The sequence below is a fragment of the Erpetoichthys calabaricus genome, chromosome 1 (genome assembly GCF_900747795.2).
Source record: "Erpetoichthys calabaricus chromosome 1, fErpCal1.3, whole genome shotgun sequence".
NCBI lineage: Eukaryota > Metazoa > Chordata > Cladistia > Polypteriformes > Polypteridae > Erpetoichthys > Erpetoichthys calabaricus.
In genome coordinates this window covers 289994344-290016350 of record NC_041394.2, presented here as the reverse complement: position 1 = coordinate 290016350, position 22007 = coordinate 289994344, and the positions used below count along the sequence as shown (strand labels likewise).

Sequence of the window (22007 nt, the reverse complement as noted above, 5' to 3'; positions counted from 1 at the left end):
GGCACCATCTCAGCACCAAGACCTCCTGCGACTTCCCCACATCTTGGAAAATCCTATTTGTGCCATGTTAACTGTGATCACTACTTCTTACTTACTGTCCTTTTCAGGAGAATTCTTGCCGTATTCTTTTCCAAGAGCCACTAAGAACACAGAAGAGGTCACTTCCTTACCTCACAATCTAAAATGGATTAAGGGAGGTGTGTAAACGACCTTATCAACACATCGTCTGCTGGACAAGAAAGTTAATTTTTAAACTTCAGAAACTGTATCTTAAGGAGACACCCCCTTGCTTGGATTTAAATCATCCCATCAAAGCTCCCGCTGCAGGTATTTAAGGCTGCCAGTAGCCTCTCATTCTGAGTTATGTGCGAGGGAGTCGGCGGCGTTGAACACAAAGAGACTTTTGTTTGGCACTCCCTGACTTTCAGCAGCTACCTGATGGATGCCGAGTACTTCAATTGTCAGTAGAGACTTCTTTAGACAGTTTCTTCTTTGTCCATAACCAATTGCTTTTTGTAGATTTTTTCTCAGAAACCATTTTTTTTTTAAATTTTGTTACTTTATATCAGAGCTGAAAGGACATCAAGGACCCTACTGCCAGTCCCGCCTGGTAACGTGCACAACAGTCAGGGTAATCTGGCATTCTTAACCTTGGTTCCAAAAGAACTGCTGGTGCTCTGAACAAGACTGTTTTTCGTCTGAGCTCCTGCACTCTGACAGCCTCTGACTGCACTTTTGGATTTTGAGCCACTTCACAAGCCACACCAGCGTCAAAGTATCTTCATTTTTTACTCCACCCTCAGCTCTGCAACTTGAAAACATGCAGAGCGACATGAAGGTGTATTCCGAAGTAGGGAAATTTGTGGTATGGGACTATGTGGTGTTCGCTGCCATGCTGGTCATTTCTGCAGTCATTGGCATATACTACGCAATAGCTGATGGAGGACAGAACACCTCAAAAGACTTTTTGATGGGCGGTAGAAAGATGACAGCTGTCCCAGTAGCCTTGTCACTGACTGCCAGTTTTATGTCGGCAGTCACTGTCCTGGGGACTCCTGCTGAAATTTATAGAAATGGTGCCATGTTTAGCATCTTTGGTTTCACTTATGTTTTTGTGGTGATCATCAGTTCAGAGATTTTTGTTCCAGTGTTTTACAGACTTGGCATTACCAGCACCTATGAGGTAAGCAGGAGTCAGAACACAGATTGTTTTAAAATGGCAAGTACAGGTGTACAAGTCTCAAGGCATCTAGAAAAGGTTTTGTATTAACAATGGGTTTTTTTGGGCATGTAAAAATGTATTATATACAGTATAGTATATTGGAATAAGCTCCTAATTAAAAATAAAATACAGAAAACTAATTGGGAAAATAATTAGTTGTGGAATCTAACAGGCAAATACATGGCTGAAGCAGCCCTAGTTTCAGAAAGATTGATAGATAAGTAGATTAAAGGAACTATATACAGTAATCGGTATGACTTTAACATAGATAGATAGATAGATAGATAGATAGATAGATAGATAGATAGATAGATAGATAGATAGATAGATAGATAGATAAAATGCACGTGCTTGAATGTATTAAACTGAGCACAAATGATTAACCATACTGTACACATATAACCTGAGCACTCATAAGTAACTATACTGTACATCTATCTATCTATCTATCTATCTATCTATCTATCTATCTATCTATCTATCTATCTATCTATCTATCTATCTATCAAATGTGCAGTTCCATGCCTATTGTTCTTGCAGCCATCTATCTATATTTATGTATTTTTTTATTTGGGTTCCCTGACCCTAAATTGAATTAACTGAGTTCATTTGGATAGATAGCTGGACATGCAGTCATCTGATCATTCCCATGTCATAGCACAAATTCTGTTGAATACTTTCTTTAAAAAAAGTTGTTTTATGTTTTTGTAAAGAAAACTATGTAGTTATACCTATTTCAACCAACATTTTTTTTTACTGGATAGCACTGCTTTCTTACAGCTTCTAGTTACACACCCCAGCTTGGTCACTTCTCAGTATGGATCATGCATGTTTTACTCATGTGAAAGTTCCTGCTCTGGGTACTCCGGTTTTCCACACACATCCCCAAAATTATACTTGAAATTGTTTGGCCTCGTTTGAGAGAGTGCGGGTGTACACTCTTAAAAATACTGGCTCTTTAATGGCACTATATGGTTCTTTAATACGTTGTGTGGTTCCTCATAGAACCATTGCTTGACAAAGCACCATTTCATTCTGGGAATGGCCCTTTACATATCAAGTTGGTTCTTTGTGCTTTGAAAAACTTCCTAATATGTAGAAAAAAATGGAAATCCTTAATGTATGGTAGGCTACCTGGCATGACACTAATAAATTAAGAAAATCTGAACTTAGCCTGTGTTAAGAGTCTGTTCTAAATTATGACCCACTGGTTATTTACTGCATGGAGTCTGTTACACATCCAAATAAATAAAGGTTCTTTCTGTAACCTTCATGTGGATGAGTCTTTGGGGAACCAAAAATGGCTCCCCTATGGCTTTGCTCTGAAGAACCACTCTAGGGTCTTTATCTTTAGGAGTGTATGTAAGCTCTATTATGGACTTGTGCTCCATCACACCTTTCTTTCTAGATTGTGCTCACTTCTGTCTTTCTAAACCCAAGAGTGACCATGCCAGATCTGCTGCCATGGACTGAAAGTCTGCACAGAATGCATTATTTTATACTGTGAAACACCAAGCCAAACCAATGGTAAAAATAAATACTGTTTATGCAATCACTGATATATACCTCTCCTCTTATTTAATGTTATTCTGCTTTGTTTTCAGTATTTAGAATTGCGTTTCAATAAAGCAGTACGACTTTGTGGGACCATCTTGTTTATCATTCAGACGGTAAGCTTGTTAATAAAAAATGTAATTTATTCATTTAATTAGCTGTCTTATAGTGAAAACAGATATGAACAGATAAAGCACAGTCTGTATTATTAGAAAAGGAGGCCATCGAAGAATTTGGTAATTTAAAAATGTCTGATCAGTGTTTATAGTAAACTTTAAAAGAAAACATTAACATATTTTTGGATGAATACATTTAGGTTTAACCACGGCCCTCCATGGGTGAAGTGTTTAGGAAAATGAGATGAGATTTACGGACGTTTGTAGATATAAGGCAAAACATTGAAGGTCAATAAGAATAATCACTCTGTAAGAACAGTAAATGTAAAAAGCAAAATAAATAAAGCAGAAGAATTTCTGAAAAAGCATAACTGACTTTACATCTGTACATGCTTAGGATTAAGTTGATTTGAGCATTTTTGCATACAACATATTAAATGTTTAAGAAGTTTATATAATTCACACAGCACTGGCTGATAAAGTGTGACAGTTTACTTTGGATCTTCAAGCTCCTAACATCCTGTTGATGACGAGAAGGTCCACCTTTGTTGAATTATAAGGACTGTGACTGAAAAGTTTAGCATACCATGTCTATGGGTTTATTTGTTTCTTCATTGCTTTTAAATGTCTTTTTCAGATTTTATACACTGGGATTGTTATCTACGCTCCAGCTCTTGCTTTAAATCAAGGTTAGTATTCCTTTAATAAGCATCCTCGTTGTTTGTCTTTAAAAGGTGTTTTCCCTAAAATGGGAATGTGATCGATTCTGTTTAAGTATAAGCTGTCAAAAGTCACAGAAATGAGGCCATGGGTTTAAATGTGAAAATTCAAAATATCATTGGCCCTCTTTGCTGTGTTTTAAAAGGTGGTTCAAGCAGATACACGTTTTTGGATTTCAAGTAGCTTTAATCACTTACTTGAAATAACTTAAGGAAATAAGCTTTTTATTCTCACCTGTTGCTCCAAGCTGTAAAGCTTGACTGCCCTAAGTAAGTAAACGTCACTTAAGCTAGCAGAAAAGGACGCTGCCTTTACCTTAATTTCACGGTAGGCTGCAATGTCTTCAGTTTTGTACATGTGGGTTGCATAATTGCATTTTGAATAAAGTGCTAGAAGTAGTAACTGCAGGAGTAAAGGAATAGGAACGGGGCCAGGATGGCCAATTATTAATGTACAGGATGTTCTGGACTCCATTAGACAGCACATGAGAGGCCATTTAGAGTACACATTGTCCTCTTCAAGGTATCATGGTACCCAACCTGCTAAGAGTTTCCTAACTCTTTAAATGTGTACAGGGGAACCTGGGGCCAGTTGGACAAACTTCTAAGAGGGGTTGCATCTGGAGTTCCACAGGGCAAACTTGAACCCAGAAGTAATCAAGAATTTACCTTAGAAACAGTTTTGGCACAGGGCTTTAAAGCTCCATTTGATCAAAGCTGTTGATCTTGGAGGAAGCGGGGTGAGTGGCACATGGCTTTGACTGGCAGGTGGAAAAAAGGCCAATGAGAAATGTGAGAAGGTCCAGAGGGTGATATAGAAGGGCTTATTGGATTTAAACTGAGAGTTAGGCATGCTGCCAGATAGACAGGAGTGCAAAGCCAATCTCGAGTTAGGGCCAGCTGAATGAACCTGGTTTTGTTTGGTCTGGTTACCTGTTGCTTTCCCCCTTCGTGGGTTTGATACTTTCCACGTTGTTGTTTACTATTAAGAAAACACCTTTTATATAGTCTTCCCTGGTGCTAGTTCTGTATGGGAATGGTTCAAGTGTGCTCCTTTATTGGTAGCAAATAGGTATACAAGATTGACAAAACAGTGCTTTAGTAACTATTGGTATTAGTCCATTGTTTTCTGGTGTCAAAAGGTAGTTGGTTGCCTTACTATAACCTCTTTATTGACTGGGGTCATATTCATTTTTATGGCTGGCATGGTGGCATAGTGGAAGTGCTGCTGCCTTGCAGTAAGGACACCAGGGTTCGTGTTCTAGGTCCTCCCTGCATAGAGTTTGCATGTATTCCCCGTGTCTGCGTGGGTTTCCTTTGAGTGCTCCGGTTTCCTCACACCATACACAGATATGCAGATTAAGTGGATTGGCAATTCTAAATTGGTCCTAGTGTGTGTTTCGTGTGTGTGTGTGTGTGTGGATATTTGCCCAGTGATGGACTGGCACCCTTTCCAGGGCTCCAGGGTTTGGTCCTGCCTAGCACCCTATGCTGGCTGGGATAGGCTCCAGGACCCTGAACCCCTGCCATTACCTTGTTCAAGAATAAGTGTGTTAGATGATGACTGACTGACATTCATTTTTATGTTTTATGTTTAACAGTTACTGGCTTTGACCTCTGGGGGGCTGTAATTGCAACTGGGATCATCTGCACTTTCTACTGCACTATGGTAAGGACTTCTATTTATGTTTTCCTGTGTAGCCTCCTATGTGATACATTTCATATTTAAGGTCCACGCTTATTTGAGAAGCATTGCTGGGCCAGATGCCAATCCACTTCAGAGCACACACCCAACCTCCCTCACCTCTGAGGTCCTGCACAGTCAACCATGCATTTGTGGCCTCCAGTTGGCTCAAACTGCACTGACAACATAAAAAGGAAGCTAATTAATGACGGCAGTGGCTCAAGATTATAACTCTGGTTCCACACATTTTTGAGCCCCTGCAGTGTGATCTCCTGAAAGTTGAGGTGAAGAAAAGAACTAGAAAATAGACAGGAAGGGGCAGTTGGTGGTTATTAGGATGTGGTCTCACATTTTTTTCCACTTCTTTCTGGGTTATGCGTAAGAATATCTACAATGTTGTTTATTTACACTGTCACTTATCGTAATTATTATTTTTTTGTTTATTTTTCATCCATCCACCATTTTCTGACTTTCTGATCGAGTTAAGTTTTCTTTAAATTAAAGTTTGCCTCATTCATTCCTTCTGCGGATATCTTCGTTTTCCCTTAATATCCATAATCTGACTTCCCTTCCTCCAGTACATGTGCAGTTTACCATAGATTGTGAACTACAGAAGGTTCGGGTTTTATTTTAACATTGGGTGAGAAGTAGGTTTATGTGTAATCCAAGGACTGAACACTACTTTGATCCTTGTTTTAGACTTTTTCTGAATACGGTCCTTCTATCCTTTTACTGTCTGTGCTGCCAGTTTAAGATTGCAGTGGCTGGAGGCTATTCTGACAGGGTGAAACATCCGGCCATACTAGCATATAAAACAGATGCACAGAACAAGATGGCATCACTGACTAGTGGGATGTTTGTCACTTTTATTCCCAAATTTACCACATACAGTATGTAGTATGGAAACAAGAGTAACTGAATAGACTTAACAGCTTTATTCTTTTGCTCCAACAACTGAAAGACAATGTGCTCAAGAGGGCTGGCAATGCTACACTTTTTTAGTAAATTATGTGTAAAAAAATATTTTTCAGCTTTGTTACCCCTCACCTTTTCATAGCCTTAAAGGTTCCCAATTTTTTGTCAACTAGCGGTTAAAAAAAAAAAAATTTTATGATATTTATGAATGGGGGCATTTGCTATTTCAGGGAGGCTTGAAAGCTGTAGTGTGGACCGATGTCTTCCAAGTAGGAGTCATGGTGGCAGGATTTTCTTCAGTCATTATCCGAGCAGTTGTGGTTCAAGGAGGAGTGTCCACCATTTTAAACGACTCTTATCATGGAGGACGGCTGAACTTTTGGGAGTAAGTATCTTTTACTTTTACTAATACATTTGAATTGTCAGGGCCATCACATATTTGCTGCTACAATTTGTTAGTGCTGCTGCTGCCTCATAGATCTAGCATTCTGAATTGAATTCCTGTAGTTGGTTGTTGTCTGTCTCTATATTCTCCCCATGGGTGTGTGGGATTTTCTATAGCTTATCTGGTTTACCACTCACATCCCCAAATACTTGGATGGTGGCACCTGGCCAGAGTGTGGGTACACACTTTTGCTTTTGCTCTGTCCAGGGCTGTTTCTTGCCTAATCCTACTGGGATATGCTCAATAATACATGGATGTGTATTGGATTAAGAAAATTTGAGAATGTTACTTTAACAATATTACATTTTATTGTTTAATATTTTATTGTTATAAGTTAATGAAAACTAAGACAAAAGAAGTTAATTAGCAGCAAAAAACGGTCACTAATGAAGAAGAGGATTAGAATGAAAACCTGCAGCCACCTGTGTCATAGACAGTCAAAAGCAATGGGCATGCAATAAAAATTAGATAAATAAGACACCTGTTGCACATTCCATTAGTACAAGATCAGAATATACTGTTACAGTTGAAATGTTGGAAGATATGTGCTTTGCTCAGGGTCACACAGGGAAGGAGAGGCAAGAATTGAATAAGAAACTTTGGGGTTTAAAGGCCAATGCCTTAGCCACAATACCATAAAGCCACCATTTCATCATACTAGCACACTGAAGTAAATGCATTAATATACCCTAAACTCAATCAAAGATTCAGAAAGTACAGAGAAGGCTTTTAGAAAATTCACTCAAAATGGTCAGGTATAGAGGTGCTGACTTTAGCAGTACGGTATGTATGTTCAAATAAGTGCAACCGATCAAGCAACAAACTCTAGACTTTAGGTGAGGTCAATTACATTAAAAACAAAGTACAATATAAAAATGTATCTGTACATTAGGCTGAAATATAAATTTCAAAATGTTCTTGCTTTGTGCATTTAGCTTTGACGTCAATCCACTGAGAAGACATACATTTTGGACAATAATCTTTGGGGGTATCTGTACCTGGACTGGGATATATGGCGTCAACCAAGCACAGGTGCAGAGATATATTTCATGCAAAACCCTGCTTCATGCGAAAATGTAAGTAACATTTTTTAATTGCTTTTTCATCTTTATTCTACACTCTAATTCATAGGTACTGAAGCAGTTTATTAACAAAGTGCATACCTTTGTTCTGGTTGCTTTCCACATTCCTAAAACGTGCTTGTTAAGTACGCCGGTTACTCAAATTGGCCTGGTAATTGTGAGCATGGCTGTATGCGTGTGAGCATTTTCTGCAGTTGATTGACATCCCTCTTGATTTATTCTGTCTGCACCCAAAACTGCTTTCTGATGGTCCAGATTGCTATAATCCTGTGATGGGAAAGCAAGTTCAGAAATAGAACAGAGATGTACAACAGGCTATCCCATTGCAGAAGACATCAAATTAGTATTGCACAAATTCTATCTATCTATCTATCTATCTATCTATCTATCTATCTATCTATCTATCTATCTATCTATCTATCTATCTATCTATCTATCTATCTATCTATCTATCTCTCTCTCTCTCTCTCTCTCTCTCTCTCTCTCTCTCTCTCTCTCTCTCTCTCTCTCTCTCTCTCTCTCATACTCTCTCTCTGATTTCACCTCACTTGATTCAGTGCTGGTGACAGCAGTAATGCATGGATTTAGACAGACCATGCCGCCTAGTCCTCAGCAACAATCCATCTTCGGAATTCCTAGGTGCTCACAAGCTGGCTGAAAAAGGTAAACACTCCTTGGGGGATCCTGAAAAATGCTGAGCTCTTCTGCCAGTTGATCAAGCCAGTTAAACCTCCTGTGGGAATTACTCAGGGGCCACTCTTATCAGATGGTGAGACCACCTCAACTGGCTCTTCTTGATTCAGAGAAGGAGTGGTTCTACTCTAAATTCGCTGACATTGCTGAGCTCTTTACCACATCACAGAGAGTGACTCAAACGATTCTCTCATTTTTTTGGCCCCCCAACCCAGAGCTGTGACTGCAGCTGAGGATTAATGTCTGATGGCTAGTGCTTCAACTTTACTACCCGACTCTAATACAATATTTTTTGATTAGTTTAATGATTGCTTCTACTCTCATTTGTGAACTTTAGCATCTCTACCTGGGGTAGCACTTTTCTGGCAGTTAACTATGAGCTCTAGTCTCGAGGTGACATACCCTGCTCCTGTTCATACCAGAGGCCACAAACAGCGGAGGTACAAAACCTCAGGTCTCCAAGCTGGACACCATCCAAGCCTCAGTAGCCCCTTGACTCCCCACCCATGAAAATCACAAACTTAATGCTAACTTTGTAAATACAGATTAAATTACAAGGACCAAACACCACACATGCAGAAGGTGGCTCAGACACCCACAGTCTTGTAACATGCTCAGTGGTAAGGATTCAGAACTGCAGGGTTGGATGAGAGGCAGAAAACACTGGTGGCAGCATTTTGGCATCTCTGTCAGCACGCCTTTTCAAAGTCGCATGAATGAGGAACATTTGATAATGTGTTATCGAAATAGCACACTCCTCTGTGCGCACTTGTGAAAGTCTGTTCAGGGGTATGAGACTCAGGATGATAGCCAAACCTTAGATTAAGGTAGGTTTATAGGGTCATTATTGTCACGTGTACAGAGAACAGTGAAATTCTTACTTGCTAATCAACATGCACCACGTTGCCACTGTCAGGCTTTAGGATTAGTGACTATAACAACCTTATCGTAAAACCTCTGTGGACCAAAATGTAGTCAACCCTTGCTCTGCAAAAGCAGATCAGTTCTTTAGAAATAATAATGCTTAATATTTGTCCACTTGTAAAATAATATTTTCAAAATAAGCCTACACATTTAAATAGTGGGATACAAACTATGAAATAAACAAGAATTCTTCATGAAACGTAAATTGTCCAAGTGGCAGAGAATCCTAGTGGAATAAAATTCTAGTTGCATTTAAAAAATCAAGATTAATGGATGTTTTAAAGATGCAATTACTCAAAAGATGAAACTGCATTCTTACTCCTGGAAATTGTGGGGGCTGGGGTGAGAGTTTCGATTGAATATTGTAACGCAGAGTGGCAAACAGAACAGCACATTGGAACTGTAAGCGCAAGTGTAAGCTGAGAAAACTTACAATTACAAAAATGAAGTGCCAAGAGTAACAAACAGCAATATTATCTTGCAAATATTCCTGCCTGTGAAAAACAAACGAGCGACAAATACTCATCTCACAGTGGGGAGACAGCTGAATGTTCAAATAACAAGACAACATGAGGGAATTTACAGAGGTGACAGAGGAATGTGCAGGACTACCAGCAATGAGAATGATTCAAATGAGATAGGATGTTAATCAGTATACCTGTAATTGTTACATGATAGTGAATCTAGTCACAAACAGCTTCTGCTATTTCAGTAGTTTTTTGGGCCAGCCTACCTGACTGTCATCATCGATAAGCATTATCAGTGTTAATCAGTCCCAAACAAGCTGATAATGGGTACATACAGAACTTACTAGTTTGTTTTTTTTATCAGCCATTAAATGAATGACAACAATGTTCCTGTACTTAGAGAGTGAGTAAACATTTGTGAACTTTAAATAAGACCTCCATGATTCTCTCCATTCCATTTGAAGTTGGAAGTTCTAGTTGGAATTTTCAATTTAAACGCCCCCTTCAGTCAAATTATCAACTCAAAAAGTTGTGGCTGGTCTGTCAAGTCTGAATTTCAGATCGTGATGTTAAACCAAAATGGCAACGTGCACTGTGAACTTTGGTGAAAGCTGTAGTAGCACTTCTGTCTATGTGTGTCTCATTAAATTATCTGTACACACAGTACTGTCCAACTTCTACCTGTTGCATGCTGCTGCAGTGTTTGGATACACAAAATGGCGCATAATGTGTTGTTGTCAGCTGCTGTTTATTCCAATGGAGCAAGCACAAGAAAAGTTTTCCTGGAATGCGTTTTTCGAATGTTTTACTGGAATGCAGTTGACGCGGGTGTGATGTCATTCCCAGCTCCGACATTGACGTCTGAGGTAAAAGGAGCACAGCATTAGACCAATAATCATAATATTAGAACTAATCTCTAGTAGTGAGCAGTAATACAGACTACATGTCAGTACAACTATAGACAACAATGGACGATATTTTTATTCCCCTGAGATTAACATAAACCAACTGTATAATATGTTATTAAAAATAAAACATTCTTCCATCCACTTCTTTACCTGCTAATACGATTCACAATCAGAGAGGGCAAACTGCAGACAAGGTGCCAGTCCATTGCAGGACGCACACTTCTACACTCACTCACACAGTCATCTAACACACTCTACAATTTACAGTTCATTTCACCAGTGAATTCAATGAACAGCACTTCAGTGTGTGCACATGATGTCAATCGTGCCTGTAGGGTAACCAAATGCAACAGATTTCCCAGAATACTCCTGTATCATATTATCTAAAAAACAATCTACTGTGGTCGAGTGAGGTATGACATGAGATCCAAAATAAATGTTGGGGTGCCAACTGAGTCATCCCGTTTAATAATGGTGCCAGTAGGAACAAAAGTAGCTCTCAGTGGCACAAAGAACAACCTCTGTTAATCAGTCAGGTCTGAGGTAGAGCTCCATCCTGTGCCGAGTCAACGTCCAAATGAGATGCCACCTTCTGAGAGCAGCTCGAATTTATTTCCCTTTGACTGGAAGGGGCAGAATCTGCTGCTGTCACTGGGCATCTTCTTGGATCTGTTAGTGACAGCCTTTTCCCTCTCGTTCTGGGGTGGTATTGCTTACATCAGATGAGCTCAGAAGGTGACCCTCTGACACACACGTGTGACACTACATCTGTTCTGGATTTTAAATACCACTAGTGTCTTAGACCACATCATTTATTTTTGATTCTACTGCACTGGTTTACTTCTACAGAGCAGAATGCGCAGTGGTACCTACTTTTGCTTCACAAATTCACAGGAATGGTTTGAATACCCTGCCTGGCCACTGCCTGTGTGGAGCTTGCACATTCTCCCAATTTCTGTATGGGTTTTTGTTCAGGTGTTCTTGTTTTCCTCTCACATTCCAAAGACTTTAGCATTATGTCGACAGGAGTTTAAATCACCCGATGGAAGTGTGAGTATTTGTAAGTGAGAGTGTGCCCCATTCCCGCTTGGTTTGTGCCTTGTGTGTAGTTCTGCTGAGATGGACTTCATCCACTATGACCCTGAATTGGATAAATCATATTTGAAAACGGATCGAGTGGTGTAGCATGGCATTCTGTGAAACCCTGCAAATAGTTTCATACACTTTAATTCACTACACCCTTGTAACTAGACAGATGTATGTGTGATATTAGGTGTTTAATAAAAAGGGAAGTTTTTGGAGAATAAAGAGACTGAGTGAGAATGACCACATACTGTGGTGATAAAAAGAGATGGAGTGACAATATGAATGACAAGAGTAAGAAGCAGGCATTCCTAGTTGATGCCTTTGGAGGTGTCCTGTGCACTTTGAGTGGAATGAAATTCTGAAGTTATGTAGTACACAGATTCTCAGTTGACACACAACATCTGGTATCCTGTTTAGTTTAATTTTACCTTGTTTTGTAATGTATATACAAGTAAAATAAAAATAAAAAAAACAAAATCGACCATTTTAACTACACATAACACTTTAATATGTTTATTTTCTTCTATTCAGGTCCCTCTATGTGAACCTTATTGGACTCTGGGCAATCCTGGCCTGTGCAGTTTTCTCAGGACTGAGTTTGTACTCCATCTACAAGGACTGCGATCCCTGGACAGCGAATATTGTGTCAGCCCCAGACCAGGTACCCCCACGGACCATCATATTAACTTGTGTGAAGATCTGAGGAAGGCAGACAGTTAAGCTCCTTAGTATATTTGTGAAATGAATTAAGTGCACACTGTAAACAGAAAGCATTGTAGGAGAACAGGCTCTGTTTATTTGTTTGTGCTAGATAAATCCGAAAAGACAAACTAACAAAGTACTGTACACTTAACATTTTAAACTATTCTAGAATATAAAAATGAGACAAGACTATTCAGTCTACCAAAGTCACTTAGTGAGCTAATAGCGAAGCTATCCCAATATCTCATCCAGATACTTTTTAAAGGTTGTGAAAGTTTTTGCTTCTAATGTTTCTGAGCCCTGAAATCCATTAACGTCTGACTAGTGTCATTATGTCAATTCTGTTTTTATATAAAAAAATCTGTATTAGATTGTTACATTTTTATGGACAGATTAAAATGGCTGCAAGAACAATAGGCATGGAACTGCACATTTGATAGATAGATAGATAGATAGATAGATAGATAGATAGATAGATAGATAGATAGATAGATAGATAGATAGATAGATAGATAGATAGATGAAAGGGACTATATGATAGATAGATAGATAGATAGATAGATAGATAGATAGATAGATAGATAGATAGATAGATAGATAGATAGATAGATAGATAGATAGATAGATAGATAGATAGATAGATAGATAGATAGATAGATAGATAGATAGATAGATAGATAGATAGATGAAAGGCACTATAAGATAGATAGATAGATGAAAGGGACTATATGATAGATAGATAGATAGATAGATAGATAGATAGATAGATAGATAGATAGATAGATAGATAGATGAAACAGAACTGTTCAACATAGGAAGGGAGTGGGCTTTTATAGGGAGGTTGGCGGAAGTGATGTGGTAATTGGGGATGGGACCAGAAAGTGATGTGGTCCTTGGGGCCAGGACAGGAAGTGACATCTTCAGAGTTGAGGCAGAAGTGATCTTTGTTTTCAGGTGGAATTTCCTGTGTCTGGTCTGCGGGGACAAAACAAGAGGGTTTAGTGCACCCCACCACCCTCCAGCTGGGCATGGAATTCCTTTCTTTAGGTCCCTGTGGCTGGCTCTCATGCGCACGTGTGTGACAATAGATAGATAGATAGATAGATAGATAGATAGATAGATAGATAGATAGATAGATAGATAGATAGATAGATAGATAGATAGATAGATAGATAGAAATTACTTCATTATTCACTGAAAAAATATTCTCTTTCTCCAACAGGAACATAGGACATAAAGTAATAACACTAAACAATAAAATGCAAACTTTTACGTAAGTGTAAGTTCCAGAATTAATTACACAAATAAAAATCATGATAAAATAATATAAATAAATAATATCTCTGTCCCGATGTCACGTGTCTTGTTATAACTGGCTAGGATGAAGACAGGCACAATGATAGTTGCCATTAAAGAGTCTCACATATGGAGACACAAGAAGCTTCAGTAGTGCTGAAGTATTACGTCACTTCATTAACGAAAATGTCGATGAGGGGGCGGGGGGAGTGTGGGGTTTGATGGAGAGCTGAAGGCGTTTGACGGAGATAGGAGGGTGGATGGCGGAAAACGGACAGCGGAGAACTGAGAGCGGACGGAGGAGGGAGGAGAGAGGAGGGAGGAGGGGTGACTGGGGATTCCTCGCAGGGAGGAGGAATATTTTGTCGAAGGTAGTAGGAAGGATGGAGTTTTTTCGGAGGGAGGAGGATGTCCTAAAATGGACACTGTACAGTAGTGCCTCTTACCACAGTGTGGTGGAATAAGCTCGGGACCAAAGTTGCTGCGGAGCAATGTGCCATGGACAGGATCGGAATAGCATTAGTCATGATGGCCCATAATTTTGCCATCACCTTCTTTTGGGTCACTACCTCTAGCTGGGCTAGGGTCATTCCTGTAATGTAACTGCTTTTCTTGATGTTTTCAGGCATCTGACTTCTCCCGGGCTGATGTTACTCTGCAGACAGACAACAGCATAGAGCAGTACGCTAGCAGCTGTGGCCTAATGGAACACAGAATTAAGGGATCTAAGTTCTTTTGATATACTGTAGTTAATGCAACTGTAGTAGCAAGAAGCGCAGTTGAAACCTAAACCAATACTGAGGTACTTTTTGAAGAGATGGGTCTTCACGTGGTGCCTGAATGTCAATAGATTGGGAACACCTGTGATGAATATTAGAAATTAATTCCACAGAATAGATCTGAAGAATTCATACATTGTGTACGTCTTATGGGGTAGCTGGTAAATAGGCAGGACATAATGTAATGCAGACATCTTGGAAGGTCAAAAAGAGATACCAAAGACTGACATTTGTAAGAAGGAATTTGAACATCAGACTCTTGAGTTTTCCGCTTACTTATGAGTAAAAACATTCCAATAATAAAATTTTGATCACATGGTATTTAATGAGATTTTCTAAATTTCAGTAATTTTGGACTACAGTAATTGGAGAGAAAATAAAGTGTGGAAATGTGGCAATTCTAAAAAAAAAAAAAAAAAAAAAAACTAGAAATGCACTACTAACCAATGGGAAAAAAAGCAGCTGTTTAGAATCAGCACTCGGGCCATGCCATCTGCTAGAGGATGGCACAGGGCTGTCAATTCAGGAAGAGGGAGAAAAAAAGGTCACATATTTGGAGAAAGGGCTGTGTCATAAATTCAGATAAAATAATGAAAGGGTAAAAGAGAATGAGGCCTATCTGGCAGGATTGGGTGTAAAGCAGGAGCTAGCCGTGGGCATGGCGCCTGTCCATTTAGGTGGGCAGTGAGACACACACACACACACACACACACACACACACACACACACACTGGACCAATTTAGTGTGTTTGCGGAGGAAAACCAGAGCACCTTTAGACATGCAGAACCACAGGCAGACAGAAAACCAAGCCAGAAATTTGAATTTTGGTTCTTTAATGTTGTAAGTATTATAGAAAAATGACTTTTATTCATGTCCTTGTTTATATTTTGCATTTAGTTTAATTAACTTATTTGTTGATATTTTGTGTTTTGACCAGCAATTTAGTTTATGTCATAGATGACGCTAGATCTGTAGTTGCTGGCGTGTGGCATGTGCCGTTAAGAGATGCTATCTTATATCAGTGTAGAGGCTGTATGTGTTTCCCTTCTGAATTTTAAACTATCTAAAGTAGAAACTTTGTTCACTTGAAAATTCTCTACAGTTTATCAAGCAAAAACATTTTAGGAGGAAGGCTTTTAAACACCTTATGACTGTGTGTTTTCCTTGCTATTTTGGTTTCTGATGTTTAGCTGTCCTTGTAACGATAACAATCTGGTATATTGGTGTCTTTTCCATATCACTTAACTTTAAATAAAACGTACAGAAAGCTCCTGTTATTTATGGTTGCTAAAATGACAATGAAGTGGTGAGGCAGCAGTGCTGACCTTTGTTCCAATCCCACCCTGAAAATTTGAAATATTATGAATACAGGACTGTAATGAACGGTGCCTGACCTCTGTAATAACAAACAAATAACAAACTGAGTTGGAGCATAAAGTTACTTGGTAGCCATAATCTGTGAAAAACACAAAACAGGAGAAAAAATGAGATGTAACCACAACTTTCTTAGTGCGTGTCCCAGCTTTCTTTTTAATTATTAAACAAATATTTGGCTTGACTCAAATGCAGAATTCTTTTCAGTTATTTTCACAGCCAAGTCCGAAAGGCATGCTCCTTTTATAAAACAACTTTTCCAAACTTTGGTGCTCACAGCTAGTTTTTGTTGGAGCTGAGCACTTAATCACTGAACAATACCCAGTAATGTGTTAAAGTATCGTAGTGCCAACGTGTGGCATCAGACAAGTAAATAAGATTCCATTGTAATCTGTACACGTGACAGTACAGCAGCTACTACTACAAAGTGTGATTACCATGACACCATTAGAATGCAGCAGACATTAACCTCCGAGGAGGTGGCTGCAATAAATAAAGAAGTAGGAGATGCACCATACAACGTACATGGAGTGACGAGAACTTTCTGTTCTGCCCAGTGACTGTGCTAGGTTATCTTGTACCCTAGACCAATCTTATTAGTGTGCCAACCAACTGACAGATAACCCGTATGGCTGGGCCCCCCCCCCACTCATGATCTGCGCCCTCGGCGAATGCTTAATTCACCTTAATGGTGGCGTCGGCACTGGCACCATTTAACTTCAACAACTCCCACAGCAACTCCAGGGGGCGCACCACCACCCAAACACCCGACCCGACAGACACAGACACAAGCGCCATTAAATAAAAGGCTTTTATTTAGTGGGAACCATTTTCCACCCATTTCCCATTTGCACCAATTTCAGTCCTTCCTTCCTCCTCGACTCCTCCACTGAGAAGCTTCATCCCTCTTCCTTACGACTCTGGCTCGCCTCTGGCTCCTTGTATTGCTGCACCTAGGAGAATTCCAGGAGGCTCATTAGAGGGGTCTGGAATTCCACCCAGGTGTGGCGGAAGCCCAAAGTCGAGCTCTGCAGCTCCCACAGCTCCTCCTGGTGGCATCCACAGAACCCAACAGAGCTTGCTGACAATCAGTAATTACCAGACAGCCCTCTGGGCTGCCAAGTAGCAATTTGGGAGAGACCCTTCCAAAACCATCTCCCTCTGTCCTTCCTTTAAGGAGGCATAAAGATGCCAGCTGTCCCTCAAACATGTCAGCAAACAACACTTTGCTGCTGCTATATATTTTAGTATAATTAAAAAGAACAAAAAGGCCATTATTTTACTTTAGTGAGTTTTTTTGGCCTGAAGCCAAATTAAAAAAATGAATTGGGAAGTTCAGCTAAGTGAATTCCAATATCCTGCCATCTCTACAGTTACCTCTTAGTAGCAACTGCTAAATGATGAATATTCATCCATCCATTATCCAACCCGCTATATCCGAACTACAGGGTCACGGGGGTCTGATGGAGCCAATCCCAACCAACACAGGGCGCAAGGCAGGAAACAAACCCCGGGGCGCAGGGCGCCAGCCCACCGCAGGGCAAACACACACACAACCACACACCAAGCACACACCAGGGACAATTTAGAATCTCCAATGCACCTAACCTGCATGTCTTTGGACTGTGGGAGGAAACCGGAGTACACGGAGGGAACCCACGCAGACACGGGGAGAACATGCAAACTCCACGCAGGGAGGACCCGGGTCTCTTAACTGTGAGGCAGCAGTGCTGCCCACTGCGCCACCGTGCCGCCCCATGATGAATATTGCCATATTAGATATTGCATAAAATTCTAGGATTACATAGTACCTTGAACAGTGTTTGGCATCCTTATCAAATTATTAACTTTAGAAGTTAACAGAAATTTGGAGTTTTTATGCTCCCTTTTCTTTTGGCTGTTGCTTTCATAAGAAACAAGTAGGAAATGCAAACATTCAATTGAAGGCATAAGGGAAACAATTCAAAGAAAAGCAGAAACATGACGTTTGTGTGTTGTTTTGTCTTTAGCTCATGCCATACCTCGTGCTGGACATCCTCAGAGACTTCCCTGGTGTTCCTGGGCTCTTTGTGTCTTGTGCCTACAGTGGGACTCTAAGGTAGGAACTGTCAATTTCCATGGATGAGCAACTAGTTTACTCTGATCACTGTTTTATTTGAAGTGTAACAGACATCAATTTCTGTTGTTGGGGCTTAAATATCTCTGCAGTAAAAAGAGGACAACAATAGCAATAAAAAGAGTTGTTAGAAGGTACAATTTATGCTTTGATTTTCTGGAATAACTAGCCATGGTACCTGTGAAACAGAAGTAATAGAATAATTAAAAAATATGTGCTCTCTTGCCCTAAGTGTTCCTTCAGCACCTTTCCTCTGCGTTCACGTGTGTGAACATCTCTTCAGCAGTGCTTCCTGTCTTGAGCGTGTTCCCATAAAGCCTGCCTCCCAGACTCTCTCAGCATGCCTCATATGCCTTTACTCCTCCTCATGCATCTCACACTCACACTTCCTCATTCATTCCCTCACCAAAGCCAAACTGACCAATCAGATTGCTCAGGAGGACGGGACACACAGTGCTTAAGTGTTTTATTATACAGTAGATAGATTTTGGCAGAATTAGTCTGTGCAGCCTAGTTTTTGTATTCCCTTTGCTAGATTAGGACACAACTGTACATGACATTATTATTATTATTATTTCTGCAACCCTTAAATTGTTAGAATTAGGCTATGTTTTTGTGAGCTTCTGACCTTGCCACTTCAATGGATCTTTTATTGTAATCAATGCGCAGAAACGAAATTCTGTACTCAGGTCCTGGTAGTTAAACAACGCCCGATATAGCCCCATTAAATAAAAAAATACATAGTAAAAGTAGCCCCTTAACACCACAGACTTTGTGATAAAGGTATCACCAATAAATGATAAATAGAATGAAATAACATAAATACAGAAAGATAACTATGGTTAAAATAAATTCCCTGTAATTAGCAGCAAATAAAAAAGGCAGTAGCAACAGTTTAGTACATGAGAGTACTAAGAGAGTGATGTTGTATTCATTAGTCTAATTGCATCCAACAAGAAGCTGTTCCTCATCTTGGTAGTCCATAAGCTGCGCAATCTCCTACCCGATTGGAGGGGGCCAAACAGTCCATATGCAGGATGAGTGACATCTTCCATAATGAAGGAGGTGTAAATGTCATCGATGGTGGGTAGGCTGCTGCCGATGATCTGCTGTGCAGACTTAACCACCCTTTGCAGTGCTGTACCACACCGTAATACAGGAGGTGAGGGTGCTCGCTATCACACACTTGTAAAAGGTGGTCAGAATAGAGAGGCACAGACCAGCCTGCTTCAGCGTTCTCAAGAAGCAGCACACAGCACAGCAGTCAGTCAATGGACAGACATGGGGCATTATCTGAATAAGCTTAGATGGTGTTTTAATAGCGCGTTGATTTTCATACTCGTGCAACAGCCCATTTGAGTTTCCTTTTTTGTTTTTGTGGTGTTTATCAACATTTTCTGTTCTTTCTGGAATTGCCTTAATTCCTGCACTTTGACTTCTTGTCTGTTTTAATTTTACCCTTTTTGTATATGGTCACAGATGTTCCTGCTATTTTGGGTATGATCTGCTGCCTGCCTTTCCGATTTGCCTGTTCTATTATGGACTTGTTTACCTCATTATTTTTATTGATAATATTTTATTGTGGAAGGCTTTCAGGGTGACCCTATCCTAACTTTGCTATGTCCACTACCCAACTCTTCTTGTCTTATCCTTGCACTCATCTGGCCTGGAAGGAGACACAGCTCGCAGCCACAGTACACTTCCACCTAGGACTACGGCTTTGTTCTTCACCAGGAACTAACTGCTACTCTGCTTCACATTCCCTATAGGAGGACATTTCGTCTTTATTTATTTACTAGTCATTTAGCCCGTTACAATGACAGGCGCTAGAACAGTAGTGCATAAACATTAGTAAGAACAGTCTATATTAAATGGCAAGGGACTTTGACCTCATTCTTTTTGTTGGTCGTATTTTTCTTTCTTTCAGCCTTTCTTTTGTTGATGTTTACTTGCTGAGCTGACCGTTCTTAGTGGGCTGCCGCCATGTATTGTGTGTCTTTAATTTTCTGTGACAGTAATACTGTCTTGTACGTCCGCTGGCTTGTACATCCATAATATACCTTTAATTTTCTCTGGCGGTAATACAGGTGTGCGCGTCGGTAATATGCCTTTAATCTCCTCTGACAGTAATACTGGCTTGTATGTGGCTGTAATATGCGTCACTGTATTGTGTACCTTTAATTTCCTCTCGCAGTAATACTGGTTTGTTTTCCGTAAAACGCCTCTAAGTTTCTCTGACAGTAATATCGCGCGTCGCACCGTGCCCCGCGCATGCGCACTTCACCAGAAGACACACACACACGGACACCTGGACACACACAGGGATTTTATTAAAGAGGATACTCTAGGCGACTTCTCACGACTGTGACCTCTGTGTCAGGTGAGCGCCAGTTCATCTCACCCCACTGTCCCCTCCGCCACTTCTTCAGCAATAACCTGAAGATAATCAGAAGGATGTCCACACTAAAATTAGATAGCAGATCAGGGAGCGCTAACAGTAATAAAGGCATGTTAAGGTAATGAAAAATGATGTATTTATTTAAACAAGTCTATAATCTGTGAAACTAACCCAAAAGAGAGGGAGGAGGTGATATACAAAATGGCAGGTAAAGTGTATTCAGATCCTAAAACACAATCTGAAAACAAGCAAGAATTCGATAATAAAAAGGCCACTTCTTCTTTATCCAAGACACCAAGAGCCTCAGTAGCGGAAAACGCTTTGCCTTTGTCTCTTTCTGTCAAAGCTAACTTTGGACTGCTTTGGATTTTTGCAGTACCGTCTCGTCTAGCATTAATGCTCTTGCGGCTGTAACAGTGGAGGATTTGGTGAAACCTTATATCAACTTATCGGAGAAGAAATTGTCCTGGGCTTCAAAGGGCACAAGTAAGATTACAATACTTCTTATTTTAGTAGCCAGAATTATGCAATGAAAGAAAATGTAGTCATCTGCCAAAGTTGAATATAAGTAGAGTCTGGAATAGCTGTTTATATCACCAATGTGTCTTGTCTTCAGGTAGTAATTCACACTTGAAGGGTGGGCATCTCAGGATGTTATGGCTTTACTAAGAGGCACAATATACATATAGCCGTTCCTAGCAGTATAGTGATCATTTTTTCATTATTTACAGTTACTAAGGATCAAAAAAAGTTAACCCAAGAGAGAAGGGAAAGATTACGAAGAGCAGATGTCCACTCTGCCCATTCGGTGGCTGAGCTGAGAATTAGACCCAAGTCCCTGAAGCCCCCACATTAACCATTAAAAAGAATTTCCTGTTGCTTCTCCACGTGTACAGACTGCTGCTTCTGGACACTCCACACTTTTCCATCTCATCTCACACATCTTTCATTACTAACACTAATATGGAAGCTCACAGAGGGGAAGTTTTATATCATCTGAAAAGCTCAGCATTGTGCTAGCAATATAGCAACTGACACTTTGTGCTGAATAATAATGGCTCCTTGATTGGTTTTCTGTTCCTGCTGTTCACTTTCCTGTTCAATAACTGAAGGCAGTTTGCTTAAAGCTGAATCAGAAAACCCAAACAAGGCATTGCATTCAATCTGATCTATACTTATCAGTGACCTTTAAATATATGCTGCGTCACTCAGATTTATTCCAGCACGGCTGTGAGCCCAAGTTAAAAATGATTTTTTGCTTTGCAGGTATTCTGTATGGAGCTTTGTGTATTGGGATGGCTGCTTTAGCTTCTCTGATGGGGGGACTTTTACAGGTAGGAGAGCAAATGACAAATATCATGGTGTCACCTGGGTGTTAATTATATTTTAATGTGCAGAAAATCACACTATATAATTAGATTTGTTTAAAAGGTAAAGACATTACAATAATTATAACAACAAATTTTAATTTTGCATATTTAATTCAGCTCGTTTCATTTTTGTATAGCTTTCTTCACTGCAGAGCA

At 39.9% G+C, this 22007-nt stretch overlaps 1 protein-coding gene across 1 annotated transcript in view; it reads left to right on the top strand.

Moving 5' to 3' along the window:
* The first annotated feature begins 385 nt into the window (after positions 1–385).
* The window catches only part of LOC114660826 (sodium-coupled monocarboxylate transporter 1-like), a 33533-nt gene continuing 11911 nt past the window's right edge, over positions 386–22007 (top strand). Inside the window, exons 1-10 of the mRNA XM_028813791.2 lie at positions 386–1183; positions 2827–2892; positions 3530–3581; positions 5213–5280; positions 6441–6595; positions 7591–7731; positions 12347–12476; positions 17977–18065; positions 20858–20967; positions 21748–21815. Coding sequence (XP_028669624.2) covers positions 821–1183; positions 2827–2892; positions 3530–3581; positions 5213–5280; positions 6441–6595; positions 7591–7731; positions 12347–12476; positions 17977–18065; positions 20858–20967; positions 21748–21815 — 1242 coding nt within the window. The 5' untranslated portion in view covers positions 386–820. The remainder of the gene's footprint in view (positions 1184–2826; positions 2893–3529; positions 3582–5212; positions 5281–6440; positions 6596–7590; positions 7732–12346; positions 12477–17976; positions 18066–20857; positions 20968–21747; positions 21816–22007) is intronic.